General features: G+C 43.0%; 1 protein-coding gene across 1 annotated transcript in view; it reads left to right on the top strand.

Moving 5' to 3' along the window:
• Positions 1-15,260, top strand: part of Ptprb (protein tyrosine phosphatase, receptor type, B) — a 114,037-nt gene that overhangs the window by 2,948 nt on the left and 95,829 nt on the right. The window contains exon 3 of the mRNA XM_006513378.4: positions 4,965-5,428. Within this exon, the coding sequence (XP_006513441.1) occupies positions 4,965-5,428 (464 nt within the window). The remainder of the gene's footprint in view (positions 1-4,964; positions 5,429-15,260) is intronic.

A 15,260-nucleotide genomic window follows, 5' to 3' on the forward strand; every position in this document is an offset into this window, starting at 1 on the left:
TGGGTCTGATTCCTTGACTTCTACCTTATTCGAGTAAATATCCCTTGTTGTTCACCCCTGCACACACCGCACCAGGTAGCCTCCTGCCTCCATCTCTCATCCCACAGTAGGAGAGCTGGGATTACAGCCTTGTGCTAATGAAGCTGTGCCTATCAAAGGTCCTGGAGATCTGAACTCGGTTTTCATACCTACAAAGTCATCTCCTCAGTTCCAAAACAATATTTCTTAAGTCTCTCTTTTGTGCCAGACACTGTGATCAAACACTACAAAGTACTGGAATATACATCCAATATACAGTATGAACATGTAATGACTAGATTACGTCAAGAAACTAGATTCTGTTGGTATAGAAACTTCTCTCGTCTGGTGAGGAAGTGTATTAGAACACAGAGGGAGCTTCACAATGGGAAATGGTGCTATGTCATACTTCTGAAACTCAGATCCATGTTCATATCATTTGGAGACAACCTGCCTTTTTTTTTTTAAATAGTAAAAGCCAATGTGTAGTCAGAGACTTTCTAATTGTTAACAATTAGTGTTGCTAGATGATAAATATACATAATTATTTGTATGCACATGCACAAATTCCTAGCTCAGTGCATAATTAGTCCTAAGTAGGAGTGTCTATGGAGTGTATGCGCAGCTCCACCTTCTCTTGAAGTTAACTACTTTCAGAGTGTATCTGCTCCTCCATTAGAGGCTGCTCAGGAAGTCATGGAAGATCAAAGTCAGAGGCACATGAAAGATAAAAGTCCCAGGGCCTTACAGACCCCTGGGAGAATCACTCAGCAATGACTCTCCACAGTACAGAGACTGAAATTCATCACGATGTAAATAAATCACCCTCGGCTGCTGAGCCAGCTCTAAACCCAAGCCAACTCCCAGTCTAGTGTGCAGCCCTTAATCGAGTGCTTGCTGCTACTTCCCAGTGCTGACCCAGTGACTCCCAGTTCTTCCCAGTGCTGAGCCATCAGCTTTCTTCTAGCTGGTTGCATACCAATGCCATGGAGAAAAGTCAGAACTTACTGAAAGCACGGATTCCCAAGACTCCCTCACACCTGTCTCCCACCACAGCCTCAGGAGCTATGTCCCTGCACTGATACTAATGTGGGTCCATGGTCCTTTTGGGGGTCAGCATCCATTGTACCTTTTTTTTTTAACTTACCCACCTCCGAGGCTGATTAGAAATTTTCTTCCATGCTAATCTTTAAACAGTGTTCTCTCCCTGGTTCATGCTCAGCAAGAGCTTAATTAGACACTGGCGGAAGGTTCTTGTGCAAAGGACGCTGAAGTTTGATGGTCTCAATCCTTGCATCGATTCTACGTATGCAAGGAGGGTAAAGTGCAGGAGTCTATTACAAAACTCAACTTTATCAGAAAGTATGCAGCACCAAGAGTCAATCTGTGCAGTTTCTTCCCTGTGGTCGGCTTGTTCCGATCTGTCCCGAATGCCATAAAACCAAGGCAAAAGTCGCAGTTGTGCTGTTGTTACCCATGGGAAATGAGATCCACCTCTAAGCTCAAGTCAGGCAGGGCAAGTGTTTACCTCAACACTGCATGGGAGACCTTGGACCATGTCGTACTGTGCAGCCCAGACAGGCCTGAAACTCACACACTGGGGACCCTCCTACAGAGCTTTCTTCCTCCCCAAGTACAGCGATATTTAAAAACAAAGACCAAAGCAGGGCTCTGATGCTGTCATTCTGAGTCATCAAGAGGGGAACACAGGTGTAGCCTCCAAAATCCTGACCTGTCTGCTTAACAAGCAGGGGCTCCTAGTGGAACCAACAGCTGCATGGGACTGGTTGCTATCTGGCTGCTGGAAACTGTTTCTTTGAGTCCATTAATATTTCTTTTTCCACTCCACCTTAATTGCTCTGCTCTTTTTTTTTTTTTAGTATATTACCATGCTGTGTGTTGGTATGAATTGTCATGTGTTGATTTTACTTTCTTTCCAATTGTGTGCTTATAAAGCAATTCAGGCGTGTATTTTTAAGGGTATCTTTTATTATACTGACTACATTTTCTGAAATGTTAATCATCTTGACTATTTCTTGCTAAACTACTATAATCCCCATCCTTTCTCCTTCACCTTTATGAAGCCCAATACTATCTGGAGTGCGTATATGTGTACATATAGCTCCTTCCCTTATCATCATTGTTGGCTCATCTGCATAATTTACCCACTTTTAATAGACACATTATATTTAATTATCTTGGACAACTCTCTCCAGAGTAGAAGCACTAATATAGCTAAAAGTTCTTATGACTCAATGTCTTTAATACAAGTTACTCTTTGCAACATGTCATTGTTCAACATTCAACACGAATGTTACTTGTATCAGATCAAGACAAGGAACTAATTTGTTTATTGTCTTTACTGTTCTTCAAAAAATATTACCTCAGTTCATGGTTATTTCTGAGTCCAATTATTTTGTTGCCCTTTGGGAAAGTGGTCAAAGAATGGTCTTGACCTGGAACAGTCAACACACAGAATAGCATCTTGCAGGTGAACTTGCCCTAGCAAAGAGCTAGTAACAGTCTCTGGGCGAAAATGTTTTAGATTGAACACAGGGTGCCCCTCTACTCTTGAATTGTGTTCTCAGAAGAATTTCACTGGAATGTGAGAACAATGTAGTAGCAATGGCACAATAAAATGTTAAAAATAGCTTTAACATATTGTTCCATTGTGTAAGAACTTTTCCTTGCCACCATCAAAACATCTTCCTCCTTCACCGATTGGGAAAAGGCTTTCATAGAATATTAGAAGATGTTATACACACCCAAACACCTAAAGGTCTACTACTTTTAGTATAACTTCAAATGTCTATTCCAACAAAGAGTTTAGTAATAGAAAAATGATCTTACTTTGAGAACCTTGTATATTTATAACAAGGATTTTCTTTCTTCCCATCTATTTAATAAACTTTCAGTGCCGGAATAAGAAATCATCACAATAGCTAGTTTTAATCCCAGAACTGGGAAAGTGGAGGGAAGGGAGAAGAGGGGAGACAGAGACAGAGACAGAGACAGAGAGAAAGAGAGAGCATGAGACAGCTAGAGCAGTACTCCATTTTGATTCATAGTGTGTATGTGGCTAAAGCCATAGACCAGAATCACCCAGGGAATGTGTTACAAATGCAGAACCAAGGACCCACGTTAAATCCAGTGACTCAGTCTCTAGAGGAAGGCTAAGACAAGAAAGCTCTCACGGTAGCTCAAATACCAATTATCTTTACAAACTGCTGATTTAAAAGTCACAAAACACGGAAGCTGAATGTTCAGGCTAAAATTTCTGTAGCTTTTAAATCATACCAGTTAAACATACAGACACAAAATAAGGAGATATTAGGTTTAAATATTTATTTGACAAAAAAAAAAAAAAGAGGGAGATGGCCTAAATGGATAATACATATGTTTGACCTAAGGTATTTTTTAAAATACTCGAAGATAATTAAAGGCAATTGCAGAAGTCTAAGGTTTTATTCTCCACATAAAAGCCAAAAGCTGTACGAAATGGTAACATCTTCAATGGTATTTGCAAAACCTGTCTCCAGAAAATTTTGATCATTTACTCAACTATTCAACTTTGGGAGAGTCTGGTTTTTATCCACTGATTGTGCACATTGGCTAATTTAATTTTCAAGTTCTCATGATAAAAATTCACCAACTGTTTTTTTTAGTACAGAAAACGTAATTGCATGCTAGGTGTTTGGAAGCTTGATTTGGATCATAACCCATCCTTACTTTGTAACAAAATCTGAGAACTAAATTGTTTCCGGTGGCCCTTAACTTAGAGAGCCAACACTGGCCAAAGCAGAAAGTGACAGAGATGCTGACTGCCAGCAACTCTGTATCCCGACCCTGACAGATGCCTGCTGAAGGAAACACTTAGACACTAAGCTCAGAACTCAAACCTGAGAAGAAAAGACTGTTCTCAAGACAGCTGGGAAGAAGTCTCAGGTAGATCCATGGTCAAGTTTGTTATGAGAAAGCACCTGGAACTTAACTCTTGTCTGTGTGCAGTGTATAACCCTGGCACAAGGCAGTTACAATATTAAATGGTATGAAATAGAAAGAAAGAAAGAAAGAAAGAAAGAAAGAAAGAAAGAAAGAAAGAAAGAAAGAAAAGAAAAGAAAAGAAAGAAAGAAAGAAAGGAAGAAAGTTGCACCCAGAAAGCTTTCAAAGGATAGATTTAGTAGCCATGTAAGGAAAGTTGCAGACAATATACATGGATGACCACTTACGCTTGAATTTCAGATAAAATTTAAGTGTCTGAAATTTTGTAGGAGACATTATGATATACAATATATATTGTTATATGTTATATATAACTATTACATGTAATGTTATATGTAGAATAAACCTGTGTTCAAAGACCTCTGCACATCCCTTTGCATCTCAAGGCAAGAATACTTAATTGCCATGGCTACTTTATTAACTTTTGTGAGAATATCTATTTATATCTTGTTAAGGCAAACATGGATCTCTTCAGCCAAGAACATTTTTTGTTCCTTGGCCCCTGTCATTCAGGCACATTGCCATGTGAAATGTACTAGTCAGGCAAAATTAAGATGGGAAGAAATAGAGCTCAAAAGAGAGACAAATGAGGCTGACTAGAAAGTGGAAGTTAATGCCCTCTTTAAGAAGGGCTACTTGGCACATAGTAGTTGCCTAATAAACAGTTGTTCGATTTAAATGAACAAATAAAGAAGTAATAAAAATAAATAAATAAACTGTTGTCCAGTGTCTTAAAGCCCACAGTTCTCAAAGTTACAGATACCTGATTCAACAGGATTTGCTGGGGTTTATAGTCCTGGCAACTCAATATCTCCAAAGCCAGTGAAATACCCAAGCGCCTTATGATAGCCTATTTCAAAACAAGATCATTTTATGTGAAGAATTCACATAAAATTCAGAAAACGTGAGAATGATTTTTCCCCGCACTGTCCTCTCTTCTCAGCTGGCCTGGGTACAGAAGTCTCGGTGCGGACTGCTAGAAACTCAGCTGCTTCCCAGATTGCCACTACTGCTAACACCGTCCCATATAGCCCAAGCCACATTAGCAATACCACAGAGACATTCCTCGGGAGCACTACAGAGACCCTCAGGAGCACTGCAGAGACCCTCGGGAGCACTGCAGAGACCCTCAGGAACACTGCAAAGACCCTCGGGAGCACTGCAGAGACCCTCAGGAACACTGCAAAGACCCTCGGGAGCACTGCAGAGACCCTCGGGAGCACTGCAAAGACCCTCGGGAGCACTGCAAAGACCCTCGGGAGCACTGCAAAGACCCTCGGGAGCACTTCAGAGGCCTACAGTCAGAGCAGCAGCAAGAGAGGTCTCCCCCATCTGCACACGGCTGGAGCTACAGACGAATCCTGGAGCCCGCTGACTACTCCACCTTTCTCCAGCATCACCACAGAGGTAAAAGGAGGGGGGGAGGGGGGAGGGGCGGTTGTGGGGGAGCGGTCTTCCCGTGAGAAGGCTTGCTTTGTTCAAAGTTCTCCTGCGCGTTTAGAAGTCAGTCACTTTGTGTCTCACCTGCAAATTATACATAAACGTCTTGGGCGTAATGAGGAAATCTCTGCCTCTTGATAAGATGGAGACAGTTGGGCTTGTTGTGCCAAACCTGTACTCTTGTAGATTGATTGGCATTTTGGGAACTGAAGTCGGGGGTTCATGGTCTTCAACGTAGTCTGAAAAAGCTAAATAGAAGGTGAGACCAGAACTTTGCATTTCCAAACTACTTATGCTCTGTGGGGTGAGAATCACCAAGTGGTGACAGATCCAGCGTCACTGTGATCGATTGGGATGATAAAAATAAGCAGAAGGCATGGCACCCCTCCATCAACATCTCCTGAGATCATCTCCCTATGATCTTGGTGGTCCACAAGGTGACAGACGTGGCGAGCAAATGAGCAGCAGTATCAGTAGCTCATGGGGGCTACCTAAACAGTCTCTCTGCTGTGAGTGTCCGTTTCTTTGGCTTTGCTTTCTTCTAGGAGGTTTGAGCCACAAAGTAGGCAATGGTGGTGTAATGAGAATAGTGTGTGCCACGGAAAACATGGGTGTGTCTTGATGGTAAACCCTCGAGTGCACACATGGGTGAAGCATGAGTTAATCCATAGCACAAACAAAAGGAAACATCTACACTTGGCTCGGGAGTGTTTAGCTCTTTCTTAAGAAGCTACCTAAAGCTGGGCAATGGAGGTATGAGCCTTTAATCCCAGCACTTGGGAGGCAGAGGCAGGCGGATCTCTGAGTTGGAGACCCAGGTCTACAGAGGCCAGGCTGGTCTACAGAGTGAGTTCAGGACAACCAGGACTACACAGAGAAACCTTGTCTTGAAGAAAAAAAAAAAAAAAGAAAGAAAGAAAGAAAAAGAGGCAACCCAAATTTAAAGAATGTAAAAACCCAGTATCAACCAAATGACATCCACCCAGTTAGAACCCTCATTGTTTTTGCATTGCATTAAACCTAATATTGCATGTGGTCCCCAGCTATTGAGGACATCTATCACCATTGATCACAAGACAAATACAGTGAGGACATTGAAAAACTCCAAACTCCTGGGAGTTTATTTATTTATTTATTTATTTATTTATTTATGGTTTCCATTTTCTGTTACCATAAATCTTCCCTCTGACCTAGTTCATTTCTTGCCTAGTTAGGAGAGCCCAATACTTTTACATTTATTTATTTATTTATTTATTTATTTATTTATTTGGGGGACCTCTTTACATCACTTTCAAGCATAGCCCTCAACCTCTACCCATTAATATAAATATCTATTCCAAGAATACAAACTCTAAATCTGGCTTTTGAAGGTCAGCTGTCCCCCTCCCATCTCTCCATCCCATCAGGGCTTAAGACATCATCAAAGCCCCTCGCTCCTGCCTTGACTTCTGACCACCTGTTGGCTCAGAGATTGTGGTTCCAGAATAGCTGCTGGCTTTGAAAAGTGGAAAAGGAGGACAGGAGATGAGGTAGCCATGACTTTAGGAGCTTCCAATGATCACCCCATGATCAGGGCTCTCCCTAATTCTCCCGTTCCCCCCGCCCCCCCACCTGCCGTTTCATCCACTAGTCTGAATGAGGTATTTGCCACTTGGTTTTGAAAACGAATGTTCACACCCTTATTTCCAGCTGCCTGTGCCTCTCAACAGAAGCCGCACCGTACCATTAACTTAGCAGAGCATTCATTCACATTTGAACTTAATTATATATAACAGTACAGGGTGGGGGAGTATATCCAACAAGAGACATTGAATAGACGACTATGGAAACCTGTCTGCCTGGGTTCTAAAAGGTGGTCTTTGCATAGGTCTGACATTATAAAGCATAGAAATAAGTTCAAGAGTTGGCCTGGCTCTGCAAAAGTATATTCAGAACAAACAGCAGCAAAGCCTTGTGGCAGATGCAACTCTGTTGGGTGGATCTAACTGTATGACAGAGCTCACAGGATCAGCCTCCATCAGTGGAGTAGATTTGTTTACAGTCTTGGATCACAGCAGACAAGATGGATTGGTGGTGGTGGTGGTGGTGGTGGTGGTTTGGTTTGGTTTGGTTTGATTTGGGTTGGGTTGGTTTGGTTTGGGTTTGTTTGGTTATTTGAATTTCATTTCCCACTCCAGTGTTTGTGTGAGTTCCTAGATGAGATGTCCAACATGGCCAGTAGCTCATCTCCTGGCTCTCGTGAATTTTGGGCAAAATATTGACTATGCCCTGGGAAGTCAAGATAGAAAAGCCATGTGTTCTCCAAAGACAGCTTCTCCATTCACAGCTTTCAGCAGTCTACACTCTGATGTGGTTGGCCTTCTGACCAAGCTTGATTTAAAGGAGAATTACTTTACACGCATTCATCTTAGACAACTGGAGTTTGATACTTTGAAAAGTAACACAGTCACTTAGAATTCAAAGCCCATGCCCTTTGAGAGAGTGACTTTGGCAAAGAATATGAACTGTTTGAGTTCATTCAGCTCAATGGTCTGAAATTCTATTTAAATCTCTCTCAGATTTTTTTTTCTATATTACATAGCATCTGGTTTGTGAAGATTTTGGATTGAGATTTTAAATTGAGCTGTAGGTGGGGGGTGTCTTTGAGTGAAGATGGGTTTTTGTGACTGTATGTATTTGACAAAAACACCTAACAAAATGCTTAAAGCTGTGGGGAAAAGGAAGGCAAGGTTTGGGGTGGACTAGAGTGGAACAAAACAGAATGTAGATGAGAATAACAACGTGGAATAGGGTAGAGTGAACTGGAGTGGACTGGTCTGGAGTGGACTGGACTGGAGTAGACTGGATTAGAGTGGACTGGACTAGAATGGACTGATCAGGATTAGACCGGACTAGAGTGAAATGGTCTGGAGTAGACTAGTCTAGAATATACTGGACTGGAGTGACTTCTCTGGAGTAGACTGGCCTGGGGTGGACTGGTCTGGAGTGGACTGGTCTGGAGTGGGCTGGAGACTTCTCTGGAGTGGACTGGTCTGGAGTGGACTGGACTAGAATGGACCAGACTGGAGTTAACTGGACTAGAGTGGACTGCAGTAGATTTGATTGGGCAGGTGATTCATGCTGGCCTCAACGTTGCAACTGCATTGAGCATTTGGGGGAGGGCGGGTCACAGGGCTAGAGGATCTACATTCAGCGCATTTGCATAACGAGCATCCAACATTGGCTCTAAGCTGTCCATCTAGGCTCACCTCATGACCCTGCATCCTCCAGTAAACAATACCAGCTTCCCTTTCAGGATAGGAAGTTAGTCCAGCTTCATAAAAGGCCAAAGGTAAAGGCTGGGGGATTCTAGAGCTACGGGCTCTGGAGTCACACAATGCCACATTTGGCGGTTAAAGAAGGCTAGGAACCAACCCAGAGTCAAGGAATAGGGAAAATGACTGCTTCTTGATGAAAACCTCAGCAAAATCACAAAAGCAATATATACTTTGTTGGGATGAATCCATCCATGTCCATCCGTTAAACAACATACCAAATTGAATCATCATCAACACCACAGATGCCATCCTTAGCTCTGTTTTGCAAATGTCTAGCTGAGATATGCAGAGGCTAAAATCCAAGGACTTGCTCGGATGATTAAGGAGAAAAATAACAAGAGTGTACACACGCGTGCGTGCACACACACAAACACACACACAATCACCACATTCTCTAACATATTGCCCCTGTTCATCAAGGCAAAAGCCAAGGAGGACATACCGAAACTGCAGCTCTTAATAATCACACAAAATAACCCTCCAGTCACTTCAGGACGCAGTGTTTCTTCTCTTTACCTTCCCCACTTTTCTCACGCCCTCCCTTGACGAGGTGATGGGTTTGACTGCGGAAGTTGTATGCTTGGACCAGGACTTGGCCTCGTAGCTCTGTGGCTCATCCCCACCCCCTTCCCTTCCCCAGCCTCCAACTCTGGACATTAAGGGAATGAACAGGTCTCGATGCAAAAATAAAGAACTAGGTCTTCAGTGTCAAAGAAGCTTTCTTAGTTTGAGTTCCCATTGTTTGTTCTCAAGCCACAATTCCTTCTTCGGAATGGAGATTATTATGGGTCTTCATCTGCCTCGTGAGGCTATGATAAGAAAACCTGATTAAAGAAATCACCTTGGTACCCTAGCAATATGTGGATGAACATTCAATAGTGTTGGCTTCTTTCAGCCTTTGTTTTATCATTCCTGCCCAGGGTGGAGGAACCCAGATGAGCTAGCATATTCTGTGAAAATACTCTGGAAGGGGTAAAGTGCTGAGCGTGCATAAACACAAGGTTACTGGCTGGTTCTGATACCACTATCTATAAATCTTGCCTAGAGGTTCACAGCCTGCTTCCTCTCCCACCCCACCCTCGTTCTGGCCCGGGGAGGGGCTGCATTTCCTCAGTTCGTGAATAGCCATTGTGGTGCTGGGCTAGGCTTTCACAGTTCTGCATTTCCTCCCATTTGGCCTTCAAAGAGATCGCAGCCGGTGTGAGGAGGAAAGGGTAGAAAAGGCGCCATCGGCCCATGTGATGAAGGGTGCAAACCTCCTTTACCGGGTCACTTAAGATGCAGGGAGATACCTGTGGTGTAGGCTGACTAAAGACAGAAGGTATCCCCACTGCCTAGAGCAGTGATTCTCAACCTTCCCAATGCTGTGACCCATTAATCCAGTTCTTCATGCTGTGTTGACCACCCATCAGAAAATTATTTCACGGATATTTCATGACTGTGGTTGTGCTACTGTTATAGATCGCAATGTAAATATCTGTGTTTTCTTAGAGGACTCCTTTGAAAAGGTCAGGGTTTTTTGTTTGTTTGATTGGTTGGTTGGTTTTTGTTTGGTTGAGTGAGACCCACTGTCCTAGAGGACAATGCAAACTGTCTTCAGAGGACCCGTATGACACTTAGACTGTCTATTATGAATGGAGTCAAATATCACAGAGCATGAGACTGATAAAGTTATTTTTAATGTTCATTTGTATTATTTTTGAGTATTTGTGTTTAGGGGGAGGCGAGGTGTGTTCATGTGAGGGCAGGGCTCTCAGAGACCAGAGGCATCTGGTGCCCCTGGAGGTGGAATTATGAGCAGTTGTGAGTCACCCAACCAGGGAATCAAACTCCTGTCTTCTGGAAACCCAGAACATGCTCTGAACGGCAGAGCTGTCTTCCTAGCCCCTGTGTTGAGGTTTAAAAAGCAGGAAGTGATATTGTTGTGTTATTAGTGTGTGTTTCTAAGTCCCTACCTTATAGTCAGCAATATCCAATCCGAATTCCAACACGAAGTTTCTTGGTTACTCAGTTAAAGTGGGTGACCATCCGCTAACAGCACAACTGAGTTTAAATTCACCTGACCCCTCCAGCCTTAGTATTTCAAAGTTTCCTTTATTTTCCTTCCATTTTTATTTTAGTGGAATGAAATTGTATTTCCTTCCATTTTATTCATAAAGAAGCTGGGCTGATAATTTGTCACCATATAAAACACACACACACACACACACTACAGACACAAACATTCACACAAATACACAGACACACACATACACAGACTCAGACACAGAAGCACACACACACTACAGACACAAACATTCACACAAGTACACAGACACACACATACACAGAAACACAGACTCAGACACAGAAGCACACACACACACAAACACACAAAGACACACACAGAAACACAGACACACACTCATAGGCACACACACACTGCACACAAAAACACACAGAGAGACACACACAGAGAAACACTCATAGACACACAGACACACATATACACTACATACACAAACACGCAGGGACACACAAAAACACAGACTCAGACACAAACATACAGAAACACAGATACACACTCATAGACATACAGACACACACACACACAGAAACACAAACATAAACCCATAGGCACACAGATACATACACATACAATCAGAGAAACACACACTCATAGATGCACAGATACATATACAAACACTACATATACAAACACACACAGAGACATACACACACACAGAAGCAGAGACACACCCATGGACACACACACAGAAACACACTCATTGACACATATACACACACACAAGATGCAGCTATGGAATAGGCCATATGTGCTGACATGGCACCTCTCTCTGGCATACTGTTGTCTCTGGACAGAGGAAATGTACTGGAAGCAAGTGCCAATGCAGGAGAAGAAGAATGCCAAAGGAAAAGGAAACTAAGATCAACAGAGAAGCCAAACTGTGCCAAATATTCACAAAGTCTATGCCCCTCACCCTGGTTGCTCTGTGCCTGAATCACCTGCCTGACTTTTAAAGAGATTTCCCTAAAGTGGAAACTCAGCCCTTAGAGCAAGAGAATCTCCCAGCGATTCTAGTCTGAAGCTGGGTCTGTGATCAGGAGATCATTGCATCATCGTGTCCGAGAAAGCACAGTTGGGGCTGTAGAACCTGAATTCAGTAGCCAGGAAGTCAACTATGGGGTGGGGTGGGGGAGGCAGATGTTACATAAAAAACAGCTGGAATCATTCAAAGAACAAGAGGCAGCAAAGTCCATCTCACAAAACTCAAGGGTGTTCCAAACTCAAGATGATGAAGAGATTTGGCAATTCAGTGCAACTCGGGATCCTCTACTACAAAGAACACAGGGACCACTGAAAGTATCGTGCCTGGGGTCATTGATGAAACTGAAATATGGACTGTGGGTTTAAGTTTTGCATTCATTTTCAAGTTCCTTAATTTAGTGACTTTATTACGACTTCAAACCTAATTCAGGATACCCACAGCCTAGTCTGAGATAGTTCCTGTATCTGCAGAGAGAGGGAGGAGACAGAGACAGTGAGAAAAGTTGGTAGGTCCAGGGAAAGGTTGTAGAAACCACGTGTGTAAGTCTTACAGTTCACCTGTTAATGTGTGACTCTTTCAAAACTAGTTATTTTTAAAAATAGAAAGAGATCAGCAAAGATGTGTGCTGATTCCCAGGAAGCTACTAAGCTACAACTAGGCCAGTAGCTCAGCTATAGCAAGATGCATGCTCTTCAGGAACTGTGGTGACAGCACGTGGGGTTTGGAGAGGCTGGGTGGAAGAAGGGGAGGTGAGATTGTCATCCACAATGGGAAAGAAATGAGATGAATCTGCAAAAAAAAAAAAAAGAAAGAAAGAAAGGAAGGAAGGAAGGAAGGAAGGAAGGAAGGAAAGAAAGAAAGAAAGAAAGAAAGAAAGAAAGAAAGAAAGAAAGAAAGAAAGAAAGAAAGAAAGAAAGAAAGAAAGAAAGAAAGAAAAAAGTGAAGCCAAAAATCAGAACTGGCTGCTGAGCCGAATGCTAAGTATGAAGATAAGATAGAAGACACCCTGGGAAGAAGTAAGTACTCTTAAGTGTCTACAGCTTACCCCAGCTATCCTTGCACCTTCAGATGCCAGGCACAGAATGACAGCTGGGAAACCCCCTCACTGTAGAATCTGGTAAGAAGTCCTGTAAGGAGCGAGACCGTGAATTCCAGGAGCTCTGACTAAAGTCACCATCTGTTTCCATTTCTCCTGCACTTGAAGGGAACACAGAACCGTCGTCAGCAGGTCCAGATGAGATTCTCCCACTGCAAAACCCTCTGCTTAGGAGCCAAGGGCTCTCTTGTTCTAGATCCCTCATGGATCTGGGCCGATGAGCAAGCTGTTGTATTCCCTTGCTAGATGCCTGCTGTCTCGTCTGTATGCCTGTGGACTTGGCTGTTTGCTCTTCTCTCTGTGAGATTGGGGATGTGGGGTGGTGTGACTGACGAGGGAAGAAAGCAGAACTATGGGCAGAATTCAGCAAATGCCTACTTGGCTGAGGGCTCTGGTCTCCGTGGTACAGGCAGCAGTTTCAGGCATATCTCCTGCTTGTTGAGAAGCAGCAGCTCTTAAAGGGACTTGGGGTCCACCCCTATCGACAATTGCTTCATGCATGTCCGTTTCTCCCAAGACTGGGGGCTAGGGACTAGAGTCTCGAAGGCGAAGAGTTCTAATTTGGCAATGGGATGAATGAGGATGTTATTTTCTGGAAGATTTGCACAAAATTCTTTGCCAAGCCCTTGTTTAGTGGGAGAATGTAAAGGTTTATTCTATCAATATATGAGAGATCCGGTCACCATGGCCTAGGGATGTGGAGGAGGGAATGAAGAACGGGCCTCCTTCCTTCAAGGCCTCTATAATCTGCCTGAGAGTTTCCACAGAGTTTGTGGAAATCGTGATAATAAGGTCCTTTGATCTTCTGCTTTGATCACTGTCAGCCCAGCGCTCAGAGGTCTGGGAGAAGCCTGCGTCTGCCTCACCCGAGAGGGAAGGGTGGGGTAAGGAAGCTTTGTAGAATTAGAGATAACGAAGAAATAGGCAGAATGTAGGAAGATCAGGGTTCTATCTTTTGATTTTTTTTTCTTTTTGGAGTCCAAGTCAAGATTTTTTTTTTGAAGACTTTTTGCAAACAAGGAAAAGATTTGATTTTTCTCAGCATTGCCTTCTTATTTTGACTTTTAAACCAATGCTAAGATCTCATTGTAAAAGCCAAAAGTCACCTATGTTGCTCACATTATAAGCCTCTTCTTTTTAATGGCTAAAGAACTCAGAGACTGGAATGCACGATGTGACCTGTAGAATATTTAAAGTATGTCTTTGGTTTCTGGTCCTAAGTATCTAGAGAAGATAAAGGCTCTGTTTGCTTGCTTGTTGGTTTAGGTTTTCTTTTTATCAATTGTTTTACATTTATTTCCTTAATATGAATGAGTGTTTTGGTTGCATGTGACTATGTGTACCACATGATCGGATCTCCTAGAACGAGCCTTATCAATGGTCATGATCATCATATGGGTTCTAGGAATTGAACCCCCAAGTCTTCTCTAAGAGCAGTGGGTACTTTGCATTAATGAGCTTTCTCTCCAATCCCGTTTTACTCTTCTTGAGAAGCCAATCTTATGCCATGTTTTATTTATCTACTGTCAAGATGTGGGAGAATAGATATTGTGCATATCACAGTCTGGCTCATAAAGCCATACTCCCTAGGAGCCATGCACACGCTGACTGCCCTATGGGAGGTCTTGCTGCCCTGTCTTGACCTGTGTGTGAACAGATTTGTCTCTCGGGTTGGGTGGTGGCAGCTATGGTGTTGGCAAAAATTCAGATATGGTGTTGGGGAATGTTCCTGGAGCTTGAAGAAGTGCTTCCCTGCAATGCCCTGAGGGTCCCTGGTGCTTGTGCATCATATGTCTGTCTACCTGTGGCTACAATGCAAGCTACACAAATCCATTTCCTCCCAGAGTGGGGTGAACAGAAAGAGAGAGAGAGAGAAGCAAAAAGAGAAAAGGATAAGAAGTTGGTGTGGAAAATAAATACCAAGAAGCCTTAAGGATCTATCTAAGAATGCAGGTGGAGCTTACTGATAGCAATCCTCTCCACCTCCCCTGCTTCCAGAAAATTGAGGCATGGCCAGGAGTCTGGATAGATGTTAAATGTCTCCAGTGCTGATCCACTGAACAGCTTCTTTTGGATACAAGATAGGATGCAGAGTGAATTCGCTGCCGTTTGAAGGTTCTCAGAAAGACATTCTCTTCCGTGGACTCTGTTTTTCTTTACTATCACCGAGCTCTCAGTTTCCGTGAGTTGCCTTAGTGTTCCTCATAGAAGGTTCTTTTACTGTTAGCAATCTTAGGTCCTAACACGCCCATCCCTTTGCTGGGAATTACAGTTCATGCCTCTTCTTTCGACCCCTAAAACTGCCCTCCAAATGTTCTTGTTATTTCCTGGAGACT

Source organism: Mus musculus, chromosome 10, assembly GCF_000001635.26.
Source record: "Mus musculus strain C57BL/6J chromosome 10, GRCm38.p6 C57BL/6J".
NCBI classification, from domain to species: Eukaryota; Metazoa; Chordata; class Mammalia; order Rodentia; family Muridae; genus Mus; species Mus musculus.